The sequence below is a fragment of the Rhinopithecus bieti genome, unplaced genomic scaffold, assembly GCF_001698545.2.
Source record: "Rhinopithecus bieti isolate Rb0 unplaced genomic scaffold, ASM169854v2 scaffold_14700, whole genome shotgun sequence".
NCBI lineage: Eukaryota > Metazoa > Chordata > Mammalia > Primates > Cercopithecidae > Rhinopithecus > Rhinopithecus bieti.
Window position 1 is genome coordinate 1,651,716 of NW_016808194.1, and position 22,601 is coordinate 1,674,316.

At 44.5% G+C, this 22,601-nt stretch overlaps 1 protein-coding gene across 5 annotated transcripts in view; it reads right to left on the bottom strand.

The window, feature by feature from the left end:
• PPM1H (protein phosphatase, Mg2+/Mn2+ dependent 1H) overlaps positions 1 to 22,601 on the bottom strand; it is a 293,660-nt gene that overhangs the window by 32,072 nt on the left and 238,987 nt on the right. For all 5 annotated transcript variants that reach the window (XR_001887950.1, XR_001887949.1, XR_001887951.1 and 2 more), the window contains exons 7-8: positions 18,476 to 18,539; positions 13,523 to 13,630 (exon numbers count right to left, since the gene is read on the bottom strand). Coding sequence is in view for 1 of the 5 variants with exons in the window: in XM_017885695.1 (XP_017741184.1) it covers positions 13,523 to 13,630; positions 18,476 to 18,539 (172 nt within the window). In the remaining 4 variants the exon portion in view is untranslated. The remainder of the gene's footprint in view (positions 1 to 13,522; positions 13,631 to 18,475; positions 18,540 to 22,601) is intronic.

Genomic DNA, 22,601 nt, shown 5'->3' on the forward strand with positions numbered 1-22,601 from the left:
CTGGGTTTCCAATGGTTTGTTCACCAGTAAATCCAAAGGACCATTGAATGAATTAGTGAATGAATGGGTTTCAATATAGCTCAATAATTATTTGAGGAATAAGTCTATCTTCACAAAAATGTCCATTTGCAAAGATAAGCATCAGAAGAAATCCTAACCTGTGAATGCAAACATGAGGGTGCAGAACAGATGAACCGAGTTGCCTCAAGTCTATCCAGGAGGTAGGTAAGGCAGAGAGTGAGAGAGTGACCACATATCCCTGTTTGCTCCAATAGTTTTGGTTTGCACCTGTTTTCCCAGCATAATTATTAATAGTGTCCCCTTTGATTCTTGAAAATTCCTGGTTGAGGGGTTAAGTAAGATGGTCACCTGACATATAAATAATAAAATGACTGCTGCTTCTGGCCATTGGGACTAAAAGAATCAGTGTCACTACTTTACAGGACTCTTCACCACAGAAGGTTTTCAGAGATCTCACGAGCCAGCGAGCAAGGTGTTATGCATGCTGCCTTAGAAGGGGAGATACAATCCCCACAGGTAAACTGTGGGATACTTGCTGTGTGACAAAGTCAATCCCACTGATTGCAGTTGTTCTGGTAGCAAGAAGCCCAAGACGTAGCTTGTTCAAGTGCAGAATGAGGTATATCATATCCTTAACCCACCAGCCTGGCATGAGCCACGTGCATTGTAGGAGTGAATCACACAATCTGGGACTACAATATAGATGCATCACAAACCCATTTTAGGATTGTAAAGCAAGTTCCTGCAGCACAGTGAAGAACAGCTTACTGATGGCAGTAGTAGTCTGGAGCAGCTGCTGCAAAGATGCTGGCTGTAGCAGGGGTGGCACAACTGGGCTGTGTGCTCCATGGACCTGGTGGGAGCCCCCAAGTTGGTGGGGCAGGAGCCCTCTCCTTCCGGGTGCAGGTGCAGCCACCCAAACATGGCTGCAGACCCAGGCATCCCTATGCTCTTGGGTGCCTTGGAAGTACCCCTGCCCCTGCAGGCTCAGAAGTGCCTGCTCCTGCTGCCTGGCCTCTCTCAGCTGCCAGTGCCCACTCCAGTGTGGAGCAAAGTTGTGGCTGAGCCTGGGCACTGTTGTGACCTGGCTGGGTGTGTGGGGGCTTGGGGCAGCACTGATGTGCCAGCCCCCTGCCACCTCAGCCACCTATGGACTTTGGTCGCCACCAAGCATGAGAGGGAGGCCAAGGGGAAGGGCTGAGGGTGGCTCAAGGTGGGCCTGCAGGCACCTCTTGATGCAGACAGCCAGGGTGTCATGGATGACATGTTGATGGCAGCAGGAGGCAGACAGGTTCCTGGGTGGAAAGGGGCAGGTCCCTGGTGAAGCAGCACCTTCAAGCCAGGGATAGCTTGAAGCATGGGAGCCAGGTGGGCAGTTCCAGGTGGAGCTCATGACCTGGAGAACTTATGGTGCTTTTTCTGGCCCACTTATGGCCACCCATGAACCAATCAGTATGCACTTCCTCCCTTCTGAAGCCTGTAAAAACCCCAGACTCAGCCAGACTCACAGAAACAATGGCACAACCTGCCTGCAGATAGGAGCTACCCACTCTGGGTCTCCTCTCCACTGAGGGCTGCACTCATCAGGACAACCTGCCTGTGGAAAGAAGCTACCCACTTCAGGTCTCCTGGGTGCTGTATTATCGCTCAATAAAGTACCTCTTGGCCTTGCTTATCCTCCAGTTGCCCATGTACCTCATTATTCCTGGATGTGGGACAAGAACTCAGGACCCACTGTTGTAACACAAACAGGGCTGAAACATGCCTCCCTCTTGCCACACTGCAGGCAAAGAGGAGGAGAGAAAAGAGGAGGAAAGAGCCATGGCCCTTTGGGGAACCCAGACTTAGGAGCTCCCCGAGCCATGGCTGTGACACCCTCTTTGGGGCTCTACAGTTCCTGATACCTCCAAGCTTTCAGGCACCACTGCATTCCCCAGTGCCCACAATGGAAACCACTTGTGGTATGCCTGGTTCAGCCACGGCAGGGAACTGGCACCTGTGCTGGTGCCACAGGCAGTATGTCTGGGTGTGTGTAGTGGCTGAACCCCATACTTGCTTAATCACTCACACACCCCTCACTGCTCTGTGCCTGGCTCACTCTTGGCAAGCATGGGCTCTGGGCCGGTAGCAAAAGCTGAGTGCAGCCTGCCAGGCTGAGTGGGCAGAACTGGCCCAGGGGGCCTGAGCAAAACTTAGGCAAAGACACCACCAGCCATAGAGGTTTCTGGCTGGTGAAGCAACACCCTAAGGATCCTGTGACATTATCTGTTTCTCAAAGAGTGGTCTTTAGATCACTTACTACAGAATTATCCAAAATGTAAAAATGTTTAGAACTCATCCTAGATCAATGATTCAGATTTTCAGGAGGTGGATTCCAGGGATTTGCATTTTTTTCTTTTTCAAAGACAGGGTCTTCCTCTGTGGCCCAGGCTGTAGTACACTGGTGCAATGTCTCGCCACAGCCTTCACCTCCTGGGCTCAAGCGATGAATCCTCCCACCTCAGCCTCCCAAGTAGCTGGTACTACAGGTGCACACTACCATGCCTGGCTAAGTTTCGTGTTGTTTTTAGAGACAGGGTCTCACTATGTTGCCTAGGCTGGCTCGAACTCCTGAGCTCAAGCCAACCTCCTACCTTGGTCTCCTAAAGTGCTAGAATTACAAGCATGAGTCACCAGGCCCAGGATTTGCTTTTTTTAAACCAACTTCTAAACATTCTTATATGCATTAATGCAATAAATATAAAAAAGATACAGCATATTTAACTGAAACATCCAAATGAAATTATTATTTTTCAGGAGGGGATCAGAGGGCAACAATCTCCAATGAGAGGAAATGTTTGACACATACAGGTTGGTTTCTGTTGTGTGACCATGAATTTTGTGAGTTGCTAAGTTCGTTTTTTGGTGTGTGTCAGAGTAAATCTCAAGTTTTATTCCAACAGCTGGTTGGCAAATCTCAAGTCATTGGCCAAATGAGAACAAGCCATGTAAATGACACACAGATGCACACAACTGATTTTTATAGCCAGACTTGAGAGTTAGAGATGGAGATGCACAGGCCACATCATGAAGTCTCTCCCATGTAAGGTAAGAATATACCAGAATCAAAGAAAGTAGCTTCTGCATACTTTTTTTTTTTTCTTTCTGAGACAGAGTCTTACTCTGTTGCTCAGGCTGGAGTGCAATGGCGTGATCTCAGCTCACTGCAGCCTCTGCCTCCTGGGTTCAAGCGATTCTTGCGCCTCAGCTTTCCAAGCAGCTGGGATTACAGGCATGCACCACCATGCTTAATTTTTGTATTTTTAGTAGAGACAGGGTTTTACTATGTTGGCCAGGCTGCTCTTGATCTCCTGGCCTCAAGTGATCCACCTGCCTCAGCCTCCCAAAGTTCTGCGATTACAGGCAGGAGGTACCACACCCAGCCTGTATACTCTTTGTTTTTTGAGACAGAGTCTTGCTCTGTTGCCAGGCTGGAGTGCAGTGGTGAGATCTCGGCTCACTGCAACCTTCGCCTCCTGGGTTCAAGTGATTCTCCTGCCTCAGCCTCCCAAGTAACTGGGACTACAGGCACCCACCACCATGCTCAGCTAATTTTTGTATTTTTAATAGAGACGGGGTTTCACCATGTTGGCCAGGATGGTCTCAATCTCTTGACCTCGTGACCTACCTGCCTCAGCCTCCCAAAGTGCTGGGATTACAGGTGTGAGCCACCACGCCTGGCCACCTGTACACTAAATGTGATTTTGTCCCCCAAAATATTCAAAGTGGCAGCAGTGGTGGGAGGGGGCAAATTGCCCCCAAGGGTGTGCCATGCTAATTGAGAACATAGAAGTATGAGATATTACAGATACGCAGGGCTGGAGAGTGGATCAAGAAAGCTGTCAAATATGAATGCTTAAGACTAACAAAGTATCCTTAGAACTCCTCATTTTCCCTTTTGCAGGGGGATACATGTTTTGTGAGGTCTGAGGTTTATGAAATTTTGGGGGCTCTGTTTAAGAATACAAAAGTAATTATGAATACAAATTTAGATACTAATGTGAATGTTTATTTAGAATGAGAAAAAAAAAATCACAACATGTTACTGGAACCCTGGAAGATGAGGTCCCTTTCCTTTGAGAAATGTTTACATAAATGTTTCCTGATTGCAACCTGGCTTCTCCTCATCTGGAACAGCCTGTCTGCATTTTCCGGCAACAATCAGAACTCACAGGGGCTGATCTGAGCGAAGGTCCCCAATACTTAAGTTTAATTAGCTTCTTTGTAAATCTGCCTTTACACTGCTAGATTTCCTTTCTTATTAGCTAACTCATCAACTTATATTACTTAGTCCTGGAAAGACAGATGATTATTACTTTCACCCTCAAGATTTCACAGTGGGGAGGGCATTTCTACAGGAAGGCCATGACAGATGTCTGTCTCCAGGATGACTGCCATCAATTCCTTCCCTTCCTGTACAAGCATGTTATTCCTCACATCAAGAGGTGGATCCAATTCCCCTATCCTCAAACATGGACTAGCCTTAGTGATGTCCTTGACCAACAGAATGTGGCAGTGCTGATGTTCTGGGATTTCTTAGGCTAGGTTTTAAGAAGCCTTGCTGATTCTGCCTGGGACTATTTTCTTTTCTCCCTTTCTCTTTCTCCCTTTCTCTCTCTCCCTTTCTTTCTCTTTCTTTCTCTCTTTCTCTCTCTCCTCTCTCTCTCTCTCTTCCCCCTCCTTTTTCTTTTTTTTTTTGAGACGGAGTCTCGCTCTGTCGCCGGGGCTGGAGTGCAGTGACCGGATCTCAGCTCACTGCAAGCTCCGCCTCCCGGGTTTACGCCATTCTCCTGCCTCAGCCTCCAGAGTAGCTGGGACTATAGGCGCCCGCCACCTCGCCCGGCTAGTTTTTGTATTTTTAGTAGAGACGGGGTTTCACCGTGTTAGCCAGGATGGCCTCGATCTCCTGACCTCGTGATCCGCCCGTCTCGGCCTCCCAAAGTGCTGGGATTACAGGCGTGAGCCACCGCGCCCGGCCCACCTCCTCTTTCTTTTCTTTTCTTTCTTTCCTTCTTTCTCTTTCTTTCTTTTTTCTTTTTCTTTCTTTCTCTTTCTTTCTTTTTTTCTTTCTTTTTCTTTTTCTTTCTCTTTCTTTTCTTTTCTTTCAAGATGGGGTATCACTATCTTGCTCAGGCTGACCTTGAGCTCCTGGGCTCAGGCAATCTTCCTACCTCAGCCTCCGAGTACCTGGGACTATAGCTATGTGCCACCATGCCTATCTGGGATTCTTGAACCACCCACTCTTAGAATATTTCCTCTCAGAATCCAGCTGCCATGCTCTGGGAAGTCAAAACCACATGGAGAGGCCATGTATTGCTGCCTCAGCTAAACTCCCAGTTGACAGGCAACATTAATATGTGAGAAAGCCATCTTGGACTTCTAGCCACGACAGGTCTTCAGAACAACCCCAGCCCCAACTCACATCTGACTGTGGCCATGTGAGAGGTCCTAAGGGAGAGCCACCTAGCTGAGCCTAGTCAACCAATGGAACTATGAAAGAGAAACAGAAATTGTTCTGCAAAACCTTTAAGTTTTGGAGGAGGTTTGTTTTATAGTCAAAAAGGGCACAGAGGAATTGTGTTAGGATATAACTCTTCCATGCCCTCTATCCCAATAAGACTGGAAAGACGAAACATGGGACATTGAACTCCCTGGATTATTTCTCTGGTCCCTATTTGTCTGTAAGTGGTGCTTGTTCCCTCTGCTCCTGTCCTCCAGCAGGTAAATACTAGGAAGACCTTCCCGCTCTGGGATTGGGAGATGACAGCCCACAGCTGTTCCATGGGTTTGATTTGGGGGCTAGAGCAGACGAATGAGAACTCCATTTTGGTCTCAAATCCAAACCATTTTAACCAAACCAATCTACCTTTATACTAGTTATTAAAGTTATTTTGACCCCAGACTCCAGTGTCTATTTTTTTAATTGGTTCAGAAAACTTACAACAAAAAAAGGCATATTTTTTCCTCTTCAGACCCCAGCAAGTACCACCATTCTTCCTTTCATGTAGGCTGGAAAGCGAAGTCTTGTTTTTTAAATTTTACTCGGCTTCATCCTCTAAATCCAGTCTGCCTCACTGTGCCACCTTTTAGTTTCCACAGTCCCTTCACCAGTTCAGCTCCTCACTGCCAATCTCAGTCCTGCAATGACGGCCCTGTCTGCAGCTCCCCCATCTCCCATGGTTACAGCTAAGATACTCCTCTTGCTGAAGACCTTATCTACCGCCTTAGGTCCAGTTCAAGGACCTCTGTGGTAATTAGCTTTATTAGAGCTAACAGCCTTTCGAGCTAATCTTTCAAACTCAAATGGCCCCATAAGGCAAATTTTATTTCACACTAGACTATTTATTCCTTTCTTTTAAAACAAATTGTCCTATTCTCTTCTTCTTTAGATTATATAGTTCTCCCTCCTATATCCAAATCCTCTAGTCCCTTAGAAAGCAAGAAACACATGCTTTATGGCTCGTTATTCTTTGGCTAGTCTAACCATCTAACTAGCCACAAATCTGAATTCCTTGAAGATATGTTCCCCAGTGCTCTACTCAGTAAACACCACTGGACTCATGATACCCCAGTGAAATTTTGTTGTTGTAATGGATTAGGAAGAGGCGCTAGGAAGTGATATTTATTATGCTAGGAATTAATATTTATTTGTGCGGAGTACTTCATATGTCATTTAGTTTTTTTCCTTGGATTCCTTAGTATAACGACTCTATTGGCCTCTTTTTCACCAAACAGGAAGTTGAGATCCAGGGAAGTAACATTTTCAAGGTCACTTAGTAAGTGTGGCGATAGAGCTTGAAGCCAAGTTTGATTACCAGTCTAAGTTTTTTAACCACCATATCATATGGCCTCCAGGCTTTTTTGAGGTGCCCAGGGAATTCTTTAAAACAAATTTTTCTTCCTCTTCCAAATAGAAGTACTGTTACCATTTATTAAAACTTCAAGACTTTCGGCTATGCATATACGCTTTTCTCTGTATATCATCACACTCTTTGTATGAACAATCATGTTCTGCAATGATTCAGATGGCACAGCCATTTTCCCATGTCAATATGCACCAATATTGTTTTTTATGAATGGGCCAGACTGCAGAAAGCACAAAATACAACAAAATATGATCTTTCCCCAAATGGGATTTTGGCGTGGGCACAAAATGTCACCCAGAATCAGAAGACTATAAATGTTAAGATGTAAACATGTTAAATATTATTCATGTTTTCATGGGAGAAAATGGGGAAACCCAAACAAAGCAGGAATTCTGAGATTCAAGGTCTCACTCTGTCACCAAGGCTTGAGAGCAGTGGTGCCATCATAGCCCAAGGCAGCCTTGAACTCCTGGACTCAAGTGATTCTCTAGCCTCAGTCTCCCGAGTAGCTGAGACCACAGGTGTGCACCACTATGCCCTGATAATTTTTAAACTTTCTGTAGAGACAGGGTTTTGTTATATTGTCCAAGCTGATCTTGAACTTCTAGGCTCAGGTGATCCTCCCACTTCAGCCTCCCAAAGCATTGAGATTATAGGCGTGAGTCACTGTGGCCTTCATTCTCTCTCTTTTCCGTGGGGAGGGGTGGTGGGAAACAGGGTCTTTCTCTGTCGCCCAGGCTGGGGTGCAGTGACACAATCATGGCTCACTGCAGCCTCAACCTTCCAAGGCTCAAGTGATCCTCCCACCTCAGCATCCCCTGTAGCTGAGACTACAGACACGTACCACTAATTTATTATTTATAAATTCATTATTTATAAATAATATGCTTGGGAGGATTTATTATTTATTTATTTATTTTTTGTAGAGGCAAGGTTTTCCTCATGTTGCCCAGGCTGGTTTTGAACTCCTGGGTTCAAATGATTCTCTTGCCTTGGCCTCCCAAAGTGTTGGGATTACAGGTGTGATCCACTGTGATTGGCCCATTCTCTATTAAGAAGAAAGTGAATACAGGGAATCTTTAAGTGTGAAGCCTTCCAGAAGCCGGTGGGGAAGGAAGACTAATATTTACTATCGCTGACCACGTACCACATCTTGTGCCACGCAATTTCACTGATGTTTTCATTTGCTTTTCCTAAGAACATGTCAACATAGGGATTTATACCCCACCTTAAGGAAGAGAAAAGACAGGCTGTGACTGGTTGTGCAGTCCTCTGGTAACACTGGTGCTGGGCTGGAATTCAGATGCTACAGTCTAAGGTCTTTGTTCTTTTAAAGAAGGCTGTTTCAGATTAAAGAAAAAAAAAAACCTAGATTTTAGAAAATTGAGAGTGAGCTAAATAAGTGATCTGGAGTTATAAAAAAATAGCTGACAGGAATCTTGATAACCAAAGAAAGGAAAAATGAAGCAGAAATAAAATTGGGACCCTGTGGTTCAGTCTAGCAGGGGCGGGAAGGGGGCTTGCTGAGCTGAGGAGGGAGCTGGCTCCGCAAACGGGCCCCAAATAGAGGAAGGCCTTGTTTCTCCAAGAGCCCAAAATGGGGTAAAGGTGACAGCACGGTCTTTGAGTGGAGGCTGGAAAGAAGGGTGAAATTAAGAAGAATCCTAGCTCTATGGAGGGCCTGTCACTGGCCAAAAAGGGGCGTGGCACAGAGAACATCTGGAGGTTTGGGCTGCCCGCCTGTGGTGGGCTGTCTGAGTTACAGGACATGAGATGTGTGCTGGACTGGGAGTGGGAGAATTTCTGGGAAAGAAGAATGTGAGGAGAGCCTGGGCTCAAGTGCCTTTGAGTTAACAAATCCTTCCTTCTCCACTGAACTCTTTCAGGACAGTATAAAAAAGTTTAAAGGCGATCTTCACTAAGCAAGAGGATGGGGGACCTGGCTGGGGACATTTTCCTTATGCTGGGGGAGAGGCTGCACCCTATGCTGTTAGGCAGGAAAAACCAGGTACTGCAGGCTAGAGGGGAGTCAAAACATCCCCTACACTCAACCCACACCTCCAGAGAACAGGCCTGCGCTCGACTGGTGGTGAGGGCCTCTCTTGGAATTCAGTCCTTGGCCAGAAATCCCTGCCTTAGACTGGGGAAGATTTGAGGGAAGCTCAGCAAACCTGGCGGCTGCTCTTTGGGTTTGGCAAACTCGAGATTTTTCCAGCGCCTTGTGTTCAGCGAAACTGAAAACGTGTTTGGCTAGAAACCCTTCACTAATTTTTAAACCCCTGTGAGTTTTTTTTTTTTTTTAACATAAATTTGATCCACATGTTTTTGATTTATTTATATTTAACTCATCAAATCGAATTAGGAGCCACAATGATGAATGGGAACAATGCTGATTTCCAAGAAGATTTTGAGCCCTTTTCTTAGAATTCAAACACATTCCACTCCCAGCCCCCCACAACTGTTAAAACTACCAGACTGAGCTGCGTTTGAAATTTAGAACCCAAATGTGAAATAAAGATCCATGCCTGGCAAAGACAGAGCACAGCAGGGGAATGTTCTTAGGGAGTCACAGAAAGAAGGTGGGCTCGAGATGGGGGAATAAGAGAGGAAGTGGGTCAGTTATTCTTCCTTAGGTGGTTTCAATACGTTAATCGAGCTTTGGAGGCTCCCAACAGAGGTCACTTCTCTTGGGAATGATTTGATCACTACCACCCAGGGAAAGGGGGTTCCTCCTCCAAAATTGGGAGCAGGGGTTCCTTGTACCTATTTTTTTTTCTTGTGTTCTCCGTAGTAGTCAATTCAAGCTGCTCTTCCGCTTCCCTTCTAACAGTTCCACCCCCTGCCACCCCTTCCTGGCTCTGGTGAAGGCCTCTCCATCTGGAAACATTTAACATGTACAATAATTTTAATCTTGTGCAAGAGAATCTTAGATGCACTCCATACCCATTAAGTTAAATTATAGGTGTACAGTGTTACTTTGCACAATTCTGTCTGGTCTGGGTTTGCACACACAACAAAGGCCATTACTGTCTTTCCCAATTACCCTTTCTACTATACCATCATTTTCCACAACTTCAATCTTGAGGCCAATAGTATTTCTCTGGGAAACTCTGGCCCCCAAGGTCCCCAAAGTTGCTGTCTTAGGTTTAAGACAAAGGCACCCTCTTCAGAGCACCTTGAACCACTACTTGGTAGGTCCCTAAACACTGACCAAATACATTTCCTTGAATTTGGCTTCTCTCCCCTACAGACTCTGATCTAATTACATAGGCCTGGGTACAAGTACCAGCTTGCTACTTAATAACTGTGTAACTTCGGGGGTTATTTTACTTTCCTTGGATCCAATTTCCCAATCTGTAAATTGGGTATAATAACTTTACTTACCTTACAGGGTTGTTGTAAAGAGTAAATGAGATGTGTCCTGTAAAAACCTTAATTTGTTGCATGGAGATAGGGAGGTGTTGGTCGAGGGATACCAAGTTTCAGTTAGACAGGAGGAATAAGTTTTAGAGATCTATTGCATGGCATCATGACCACAGTTAATAATAATGTGTATTTTTTAATTATTAAGAGTAGATTTTAAAAGTTCTTACCACAAAAAATAAGTATATGAAGTGATGAATATGTTAATTAGCTTAATTTAGTCATTCCATAATGTAAACATATATCAAAACATTACACTATATCCCATCAATATACATAATTATTTATCAATTAAAAATAAACTTGGTATGTTGTCTCAGCCAGACTAAATAGTTAACAACAATTAGTTTTATTATTATTGAAACTGCCACACTTTATTCAACTCTAGAACTTTTCTAAGAGCATTTAAATTTTTGCAGAGGTTGACAGTTTCCTTCTAAATCCTCTCCTCTCCCACCAATGCTGAAGTGACCAACTCAGTGCCCTACAAACGAGTATCATTCAGCGAGGTGACACAAGGTTTCTCACCAACTGCCTGGGATTCTTACTCAGTTCTCAGGGAGTCTTCCATGCAGGCCCAAATTTTAAGCCTACAGTCCCTTCCTGAGATCCGCAGTAGCAGAGAGATTGGAAGATCTAAAATCTAACGCATAGAGAGCACTCTCCTTCAAGCCAAGTGGAGCTGCTGCTTCTCATTTTATATAAAAAGTATATGTGAGAAAGGGAGGTGGAGAAGGAGGTTTTTACTTTGCTTTAAGGAGCAAAATCAAGACCTTTATGGATGCTTTTTGGAAAGTAGAAAGGTGAAGGCAACATTTAAGTTATCTGACAAACGCCTCTCTCGTAAGGGGGAAAATAGAAAAGTCTGAGTCCAGTTATAAGCCCTGTGCTCAATGGCATTCAAAGAAAAGAGAGTTGAAGGTCCGACATTTATTGCTCTTCTCTGGTGAGAAGTAGTTTTAACGTTAATTCATGGATCCTGATGTTGGCCAGGAATTCACCAGCTTCTAGGGAGGGCTTTGGACACCTAATGTAGTCATGGTCTTCATTATGCAGAATTGCTATGAGGACTCACGAGAGAACACTTGCAGAATCTTGACAAATGGTAATTATTATTTCTACAGAGCTGACCTCACTTGAAATCCTGGGTGATACCAGGAAATGTGTGTATCTTCCATGCCCAACATTTACTAGAGATTTCTCTTTCAGTGGCTTCTTAGTCCCTTTCATCTACATGTATATGGATGCCAGCCCAGCTCTAAAAAACCCCCAGGAAACCACTCCCTGCTCACAACTCGGCCAAAGTGGTGGGTCTAGGTGACTATTTGTGCCCATAGAGGGTACTGAAGTGGACATACAATCAGAAGGGATAAATACACAGGCTGGGAAGTCACTTTGGTCTAATATAAAAGGTGAACTGGCCCAACCAGACTCCTCTCTAGAAATGTGGAATTGGGAGAATGAGAAACTGGGTTGATTGGTAGCAGAGCCATAAAGAATGTGGTTGGCCACATCAATGGCAGAACTCCATGTGCGGGCTGAGAACTTTCTGCTGTGGAGGCTTTGCAGGGCTGCCCTGATTTCAAAACCAGTCTCCCATAAAGCCTGGCTGTTCAATCGTTCTGCTCATGGACACCATAAATATCTCTTCTAATATTATTACTATTGTTTTTTTTTGAGTCAGTGTCTCACTCTGTTGCCCAGGCTGGAGTGTCATGGCACAATTATGGCTCACTGCAACTTTGAGCTCCTGGGCTCAAGCAATCCTCTCACTTCAGCCTTCTGAGTAGCTGGGACAGGCATGTGCCACCATATCCAACTAATTTTTTACTTTTTATAGGAACGAGGGTCCTGCTACGTTGCCCATGCTGTTCTCAAGTGATCCTCCTGCCTCAGCCTCCCAAAGTGCTGGGATTACAGGTATGAGCGACCACACCCAGCTGGCCTTCTTGTAGTATTATTAAACATATCCTTTTTTTTTTTTTTGAGTTAGCTTGAGTAAGTTTCTGTTTCCTCTGACCAAAATAGTATTTGTTAAAACAGCATCTGCTCTTGGGAAGTACATGCAAATGGAGTTATGTCTAAATGTTCTGAGCATTTCCAGTGCAAGGAATTATTTTAATACTTAATTACAGGCAAGGTGCAGTGGCTCATGCCTGTAATCCTAGCGCTTTGAGAGGCTGAGGCAAGTGGATCACTTGAGCTCAGGAGTTCAAGACCAGCCTGGCCAATATGGTGAAACCCTGTCTCCATTAAAAATACAAACATTAGCCAGGCATGGTGGTGCGCACCTGTAATATCAGCTACTTGGGAGGCTGAGGCAGGAGAATCACTTGAATCTGGGAGGTGGAGGGTGCAGTGAGCCAATGTTGCACCACTGCACTCCTGGGCAACAGAGAGAGACTCCATCTAAAAAAAAAACCAAAAAAAAAAAACCAAAAAACAAAAAACAAAAAACCTTAATTACACATTGTAGTATATGCTATTGGTTTCTGACTTCTGCCTTCCTGATTTCCTTCTACTGTAGAAATTGGGAGAGTTAAAGCTCTTGCTCTCTCAACCTCCCTTGCAGCTAGGTCATGTGGCATAGTTCTGGCCAATAAGAGGCAAGTGAGTATCTGTTGGGACAGAGGCTGCCCCTCCTTTTTCCATCTTTGCATAGAAATGTCAGGCTTGGACCTGCCGCCACCACCTTGTAACCATGAAGGGAAAGTCAAAGAAATGCAGAGATGCTGACACAATGGAGGTGCTGATCTCGGCTAACTGCAACTTCTGTCTCCTGGGCTCAAGTGATTCTCTTGTCTCAGCCTCCCTAGTAGCTGGGACTACAGGCGTGCACCATAATACCCAGCTAATTTTTATATTTTCAGTAGAGACAGGGTTTCTCCATGTTGGTTAGGCTACTGTTGAACTCCTGACCTCAAGTGATCCACCCGTCTCAGCCTCCCTAAGTGCTGAGATTATAGGCATGAGCACCCGGCCTGATCACAGTTATTCATGTATACCTTTTCCAAAGTGAGGATGGAGTGGGAAAAAGACACAGACGTGAGAGATACAGTGGAAGTACATATAACACAAGTTGGCCACTGTCTGGATATGGGGTTCAGTGACAGGAGGAATAATGCTGAAAATGTTTTATTGTACAAAATATAAACAAAAACCTCATGTGGTACCTCTGGAGCTGAAGACAGGAATGGTTTAATGTAGATGTTGGAGTCATGCACCTTCAGGTCATGGTCCCCAAGTCCCCTGGTCACTCCAATAGTTGCCATTACCCGGGCCTAGGAGTATAAGCAGAGAGTCATCAGAAACATGCACACAGTGAAAGCATCCTATCCCAGTGCAGCTGCCTGGGCTAAGAACAACCAAAGAATTTTTCAGTTTCTCCTGCCTGTCTTTCCAGGCCGCTTGCTGCTAATGTATGTGGATAGCTTTTACTAAGAAAGGGCTCACCAAAATCACTTCTGTATTTGAGGAGTGTTTTTTCTACCCATTATCTTAAGCTTGACAGGTTGCTGCTGTTTCTTTTCAGCTTTCTTTTTTGGAGACTGGAAGGAAGGATGTCCAATAAACTAACTCCAATGTATGCATGATGTCTACTGCTGTGGAAATCAGTTCATATCAAACCCAATAGGATAGATTCATCCATCCATCCACCCCCCCCCCCATCTTTCTGTTACATATCCACCGTACAAGTATTTGCTCTACACCAGCTATGTCCTTAGTCCTGTGATAGGCACTAGTAAAAGATGTAAAAAATGAGAAGTAGCTCTTGCCTTCCCAGAGTTCACCTATTATGTTTTATGGCTGGAAAAAGGAACTTAGCAACTCTATAACCTATCCTGCTAACATCTCCGCAAATTCCCTCGGGTGGAAAGGAACAAAATGTCACCAGTGCTGTGACATAGCTACACAGAGACCTCAGGGCTGAGACCTCATCCTAAACTGTTTTTTGAATGGTGTAAGGAAGCAACACTATTACACAAATGCCTGCACAGTCAGCTTAAATATCTCCTGTTATGCTGAAGATTTGATTTACCCAAACATTTATTGGGTGCCTACTATGTACTTACATCATGTGGTGGGGGCACAAATGTCTAAGGCCTCATCCTTACTATAAAGAAACTTGGGGCCACGTGTGGTGGTTCATGCCTGTAATCCCAGCACTTTGGGAGGCTGTGGCAGGTGGATCACTTGAGGTCAGGAGTTTGAGACCAGCCTGGCCAACATGGTGAAACCCCATCTCTACGAAAAATACAAAATTTAGCTGGGCATGGTGGTGGGCACCTGTAATCCCAGCCGCATGGAGGCTAAGGCATGAGAATTGCTTAAACCTGGGAGGTGGAGGTTGCAGTGAATTGAGATCATGCCACTGCAGTCTAGCCTGGGTGACACAGCGAGACTCAGTTTCAAAAACAAACAAACAAACAAACAAACAAACAAACAAACAAACCAATAAAAACAAAAAGAAACTTGGTAAGGGAGATAAGAGGGATATGTCTAATTAATAACATAAAATATGGTTAAGTACCAAAAAACACATAGACAATGGGTTACGCAAGTTTAGAGGAGGTAAAAATTCTACTGAGAAGGCTCCATGGAGGAAGTGGCACTTAGCACAGAAAGGTGGATTGCATCGAGACAAGTGACATGGAGGGATGGAGAGAAAGTCATCCTGGGTGGAAGAAAGCAGTGTCTTAACCCTTAATCATAAAAAATATACCCAGTATAGTGTCATGGTTCAAAGACCTGAGCTTGAATTCTTACTCTATTACCTGGGTGATAAGAGTAATTACCTCCTTTGAGTGGGGATGAAGTAAATAAATGCTAAGAAACACTGCAATCGAATATATTGTCTTCATCTTCATCCTAGTCTGTCAACAGGGCTGTGAATTTTGAAGCTAGCCTTGCTTCACAAGGTAGGCAGAGCTCACATTAAGCAGAAATGAAACCATGACACTATTTTGAGGGCAAGGGTCACAGGGGATAGACATGAGACAAAGCCGAACACAGTAGCTCACATGTGTAATCCCAGCACCTTGGGAGGCCAAGGCAGGAGGATCACTTGAGCCCAGGAGTTGGAGACCAGCCAGGGCAATGTGGCAAAACCCTCTGTCTACAAAAAATATAAAATTAGCCAATGTGGTGGCATGCATCTGTAGTCCCAGCTACTCAGGAGGCTGAAGTGGGAGGATCACCTGAACCTGGGAGGTCGAGCCTGCAGTGAGCCGAGATTGTGCCACTGTACTCCAGCCTGATGACATGTCTCCAAAAAAAAAAAAAAAAAAAANAACAGGGCTGTGAATTTTGAAGCTAGCCTTGCTTCACAAGGTAGGCAGAGCTCACATTAAGCAGAAATGAAACCATGACACTATTTTGAGGGCAAGGGTCACAGGGGATAGACATGAGACAAAGCCGAACACAGTAGCTCACATGTGTAATCCCAGCACCTTGGGAGGCCAAGGCAGGAGGATCACTTGAGCCCAGGAGTTGGAGACCAGCCAGGGCAATGTGGCAAAACCCTCTGTCTACAAAAAATATAAAAATTAGCCAATGTGGTGGCATGCATCTGTAGTCCCAGCTACTCAGGAGGCTGAAGTGGGAGGATCACCTGAACCTGGGAGGTCGAGCCTGCAGTGAGCCGAGATTGTGCCACTGTACTCCAGCCTGATGACATGTCTCCAAAAAAAAAAAAAAAAAAAAAGGCCAGGCGCGGTGGCTCAAGCCTGTAATCCCAGCACTTTGGGAGGCCGAGGCGGGCGGATCACAAGGTCAGGAGATCGAGACCATCCTGGCTAACACGGTGAAACTCCGTCTCTACTAAAAAATACAAAAAACTAGCCGGGCGAGGTGGCGGGCGCCTGTAGTCCCAGCTACTCGGGAGGCTGAGGCAGGAGAATGGCGTGAACCCGGGAGGCGGAGCTTGCAGTGAGCTGAGATCTGGCCAGTGCACTCCGGCTTGGGTAACAGAGCGAGACTCCGTCTCAAAAAAAAAAAAAAAGCGATGCAAAGCAAAGTCTGGGGCTCTCTGCCCCTGCTGGGAGGCTGGACCGGCTCCCTTCTAGCCAAGAAGTGCTCAATTCTAAATGTGAAAAATTCTGAGTCACTTGTGGCTCTCCTGCTCTCCCCCCAGAAATGGCAGCTTCTCTGTGTACTTTTCCAGTCAAAGAAATCTAATGTTTCTGCTAGTGACCGACCTTGTTTACAAAGTATCCAGGTGTTACCCACACCAGTCTTTAAAAGCATCTGAAGAAAGAAAATGAGAAGTAATGGCCACAGAAGTACTCTGAAACTTCTGGGTAGTTGTACGCAGAGAAGAAAGAGAAAATCCCAGTCCAGGATCTAGACGGAGCTCCAAGAACTCACGGAGTCCTCCGACAGGGGTGGTGTCTACCAATAAAAGCAAAATGGAGACATGGTGCCTTTTAAATAGGCCAACAGGTACACGGACAGAACTTGCCACCTGCCCATCACAAGACCATCAAGCTTAAATTACCTGAAATGCTTGAGGAACATGATGTTTTGGTGAAGTGAACTTTACACTAAAATTAGAAAAGCCTTGCTCCTTCAAATCTTATTGCTGTAAACTTCTAAGAATACATCATTCTATTTTCCTGTTGTATTAAGGAAAGTATACTGAACATAACTGAACAACTTATTTAATACTTATACATTTATGTCAGGTACCAGGCTAGACAGGAACTAGAGATACAGGGATAACAGGATGTGCTCCTGAGTTTACTGGAACTCACTGGATATTAAAGGGTAATACAGAGAATCTCAGCCCCACAAAGAAATGGAGCTGCAGGCATAGGTCATTAGGCTGAGTAATACTCATTAATGGTGCCCATTGTACCGAAAGGCACAAATATTTATATCAGAACAGTGCCTATTAGCCCTGACATGATTCTTAACCAGAGACGGTGATTTGAAGGGTGTTCATTTTCATGAATGGGGTATGTTTGTTTAAAAATGATTCCTACATGGATCAGACATTTGTGTTTGGTATTCATCCTTCTGTTGAAATGTATTTTTCCATTGAAATCACTGCTGGCCTACACTGAGCCCAAAACCTAATCATGTTTGTTTTCGTGCTCTTGCTCTGACACACACACACACACTCACTCACTCTCTCTCTCTCTCTCTCTGCCCATGGAAGGCATCCTTTGGTTTTCTTGTGAGTCATTTCTTCTTGATAAAAACTATCGAATGCTGGAAAAAATATCAGTTGAAGACTCTTCTCAATGTGACCACATTTTTCACTTGGAACGCTTTACACCGAGCTGAAATGTATTAGCGTTCGAGGAAGAATGCAATGATTCAGAAGATGTTTGTTCTTACTGGGAAATAGATTCCAAGCTTCTCTCCACTCCAGGATTTCAACCTCCTCCAGGCCTTTGCTCAAAGACCACTTTAGGATCCACAGCCTTTCTTTGGTTCAACAATGTGCTGTTCAGTGCTGGATTCTGACTGGAACCATGGGAGCTCATGATGGTCTTTGTTACCTTAGTCTGGGCTCTGGTTGCTGTGACCCTTACAGTCTAATTATGGTGAAGCTTTGGACTCTCTTCCATGGCGCAAGTGGCGAACAGACTTGCAAAGGCTGAACTTCCATGGTGGAGTCTGAGACCGCAGGAAGCAGACAGAAAGCCACGGCGCTACACTGGCGGCTGCCCCTCGCTTGGCTGCGTGATCTGCCTGAGCTGTTTTAACCGCATGGTCCCAGCTGCCTCGTCTGCCAGATGGATATAACACAGCCAGCTTGACCTGCCTCCTTGCTTATTGTGAGATATAAATGAGATGATGTGTGTGAAAGTGGTCATGTTTAAACACTGTAAAAAGTTATTCAAATGGATTGGGAAGGGGGACGTTATTTTCACAAAATTGGCTTAACTCCGTTGTGCTCACTGCCCACCTCCCACCCCCACCACTCCTTGGACCCTGAAGACGGGAGGCCTGAAGGATGATGGATGGGATATGCTTTCAAGCTGTCAAGGCTATAAAATCACAAGCTGCTGAGTGGAACACATGGACTGCCACAGGCTATGTGGAGCCTCGCGGGCTACGTGGAGCAAAGGCGGGACAGAGCCCTGTCCTCTCCACCCAGGGGAAGCACAGGTGCCTACCTTCTTGCCTTCTCCATATATAAGGGGGAACTTCAAGTCCTCATCCTCAATGGTTTTGTATGCCCTGTAGGGGGATAAACAACATTTTAAAAAAGGTTTGCACTCCATTAGTGACCTGCTGCCCTGACACCGACTGCTAGGGATTTCATTTTCCCTGAGACCCCAACCACTCACCACACTGACTACCTCTTTCTATATAGGGAGTTGTTTTCCCTACAGAATTGCGTGTGTGTCTTTTACCAAACCAGAAAATACTGTCTTCATATGCTTGAAGAGGGAGGAAATAAGTTGGCATATGCATAATTAGCAAAAAGGGGAGATGGGTTTCTGGCCTTAGGGTCTGTGTAATAACGAAGTGACCCAGCGACAGTATTCTCATCATGAATCCAAAATTGTGAGACACAGCGGTGCTCAGAGATGAATGGAGTGTGAACCAGCTTCAAGAGCCAGTTCTCACCTTCAGGGGTTGTTTATACCAAAGCAGCCTTGTACTGCCATGGCTAGAGAAGAAATCTTTAGAGCCTGGTTGTTCTCTATATAATATGCAAGGTTGGTAAAACATTCTTTGTTTCACAATAGCTTTTACATAGCCACTCAATACACAGAAAGAACCTTCAGTTTATGCCTCAATGGTTTATTCCAGAAAGGGTCCTCCAGATGCCACGGCCTACACAACGGAGGTGGGTAAGATGAACGGGATAGAGCTGATGAAGACCATGTCTTGCAATTTTGCTTATAACCAAGTTAAAAAACAAACAAGTGAACAAACAATTATTAGCCCAGTTACAGCTGTTTATCACCTTGAGCATGTAGCTTGACCTTTTTCAGTCTCAGTTTCCTCATCTGTACAATGAGGCTAATACACAGAATACCAAGAGCTCAGTACAGAAGCTGCACTTAGTAAGAGCCCACTTAGTGGCAGTTATTACTAATACTTAGTAGATAATTAACACTTGGCATACCAGTTCCCCTTTCTGCAAAATGGGGATAGCACTGTTCATAACTTCAAATATGTTATTTAAAAGACTAAGTAAAAGATGGCATAGGTTCTGTTGAGTTAGGTGCTATAAGTAGATGCTTTTCTACAATAATGTCTCCTGAGTGCATTAAAAATCCTGATTTATTAAATGGCCTGCCATTCCTGGATATACCTAGGCTGCCTGGGAGTGAATCTGAAATCAAATTTATGGAAGCTCTTGAGGTACAAAAGAAGGTAACTAAATTTCAAAAGCATGGAACCCCAAAGTTAAAGCAGGTCCATCCTCAGGAAGTTACTTGGATAAGGTGTCCTTCCCCTGAGGTGGAGAATCAGTGAGGTTTTGGCACCAGATGCGCCTGAGCTGGAGTTCAGCATTGACTTTGGTACAGTCCTGCGCAAGTGGATGTTCTCTCAGGCCCTCAGGATCCTCGTTAATCAATTAGGGCAAAATCTGGGGCTCATTCGTGAGATTATTGCAAAGATTAAAATGGGGAAATGAACGTGGAGAGCTTAGGAGGTACTTAGCGCTGTGCCTGGCACAACAAATGCTGCTGCTGCTGAGTGAGCCCAGAGGTATTCTAGGAATTGAATTTTCAAACAAGGAAATATACTGTTTCCTTTCCCCAAATCTACCAAATTAACACAAAGTGCAAATAACCACTTTGATGTTTTTACATACTCACATGAGCTATTTTAAACACTATGGTATATGAGTTTTGGGAGGAACAAATAAAGCTATTATTAGAAGAATGAGGATTTTTTAAAACTTTCCTGGTGATTCCAATGTGCAGCCAAGGTTGAGATCCATTACTGTAGACCAAGCATCAATTAGCTAACATTCAAAATGATTCATCAGTTAGCCCCTTATCAGCCTGACCCTTAAGACCACAGACCCCGTGGCTCAAGGGAGAGGAGGAAAATGGCCTGAGAAAGGCCTTGAGATGAGCATGAACAGGGACTGGGGACCCCATGTGGAGAGGGACATGTGGACAGTGAAGAGACAGGCCGGCACAGAGAGGGGGCAGCAGTGGAGACCAGATGTAGAAAGGGGCTGGGCCTCAAGATCCAGGCACAGAAGGAGCCTGGATCTGGTGTAGAAGAGTTGGGTCTATGGCTTGACAGTCACAGGAATTAAACAGAGGCAGAAAGCTGCAGCTCTAGAACCAATGACTGGGTATCACCTACAGCTTAATAGAGACAGGCGAAGAGCACTCTTAACAGAGTGTTGCAGGAGCACGAAGTCCATGTCTCACAACTCTGAAAGACACACACTTAGAGTTGTTACCCACAGGACCAAACCAACTGCAAATTTTAATATTATATGTTAGCTTCTGTTTATCTTCAGGAACAGCAAAACATTATAAATAGAAACAATGGTGGAAAAGGAAGGTTTATTTTGCCCTGCCAGTGTTGGTTTTCAATCAACTATGAGCACTCCCTCTCCCCAGCAACTAAAGACAAGGGGAAGAACACCAATGAGGAGGAAAAGTACAACCCCTTTCCCCTCCATCTTTCTGAATCCTAAGTGCAGATCATCATATAAAGTTAAGTGGACTTCCATCTATAGTTACAAAGCCTTGAGTAATAAAGTATAAAACATAGTACTCAAGAGTTAAAACTGGCAACTTGATTAGAGTCTGTATAAATTAATAATAGCTAATAGTAATCACAGCAGCTATGATTTACTGAGCATCTTCTACATGCCAGACACCAGGCTCTGTGCTGACTTATAGTATCTAAAATCTCTCAATGGCCTTGCAATGTCCTGTCTTAGAGGAGAGAACTGAGCCCAGAGAGGTTCAGTTACTCCTCCCAGATCAAAAGGGTGGAGTGGTCTTAAAACTGGACTTGGACTTTTCCAGAAAACATGACAAAGAAATGTGATATCAGGACTTAGCTTTGGGAATTTCTCATTCTAGTCCAAGAGTCTGAAAGAAGACCATTATTGTTCACTGTCTTTGGGTGACCAGCTGATATCTGATGAAGAAAAGAAGACTTTTGGCAAAAGAGGAAGGGGAATTTTCTGTGTGAGTGGCAAAAGAACAAAAGGGGATCATGTTTGTACAAAACCAGTGGCTACTACAGTACTGGGTCTACAGGGAAGAAGAGAGGAAAGTCAGCAGAAGTGATGGTCCATGTTCTTTTTCTTTCTTTCTTTCTTTCTTTCTTTTTTTTTTTTTGAGATGGAGTCTCACTCTGTTGACCAGGCTGGAGTGCAATGGTGCAATCTTGGCTCACTGCAACTTCTGCCTCCCAGGTCCAAGTGATTCTCCTGCCTTAGCCTCCCAAGTAGCTGAGATTACAGGCAAGCGCCACCACGTCCGGCTAATTTTTGTATTTTTGTAGTGATGGGGTTTCACCATGTTGACCAGACTGGTCCTGAACTCCTGACCTCAGGTGATCTGCCCATCTCGGCCTCCCAAAATGCTGGGATTGATCCATGTTCTTAGACCTGCAGCTGCTTTTCTGGCCATCTCACCAGAAATGAGTGACCACAGAGTCAACCAAGCCCTCTCCCACAGAGAACAGACCTGCCTCAAACTGCTCTCAGTTTAAGGAGGCCATCTAAGTTCTGGCCCACTTGGAAGGCCTGTCTGTTTTATATTATAGTCCATGTCAAGGCTATTGGCCTGAATTTATGCTTCCAGCTTGTCCTTGGCTTCCTTCCTTCTCATTGGGGGAAGATAGGAGAGTGAAGCTTGAGAGCTCCAAGACACGGAGGTACTTTGAATTTGAGATGAAAAGAGTGTGTCCAGTCATAGAACCAATTCTTCTACACCAGATCCCAAGATTTTGAAATCCTAATTAAATTTTAAGAACTAGCCCCCCAAACAAATCATTTGCTAGTTTTACAGTAATACAACTGACCAGAGATTATATTATTTGTTACAATATAGCAATACGGAAAGGCTTAGGAAAGATTTTCTAGACAAACTCTTATTAATATTTTGGGCCAATTCCTTAGTGAGTATTTATGAGGCCAACCGAATCATTTTTTTAGATGAGAAAAAAAAATGCAAGGCTTAAAAGGGTTGCTAAATTCTTGGCTTTCCCTAACTGAGAGGCATTATTCTCAGAAGTTTCCATTAAATTCTTTTTTAAAGTAATAGTTTCCTTTGTAATGTTGATTGCGCAAAGCTGTAAAAA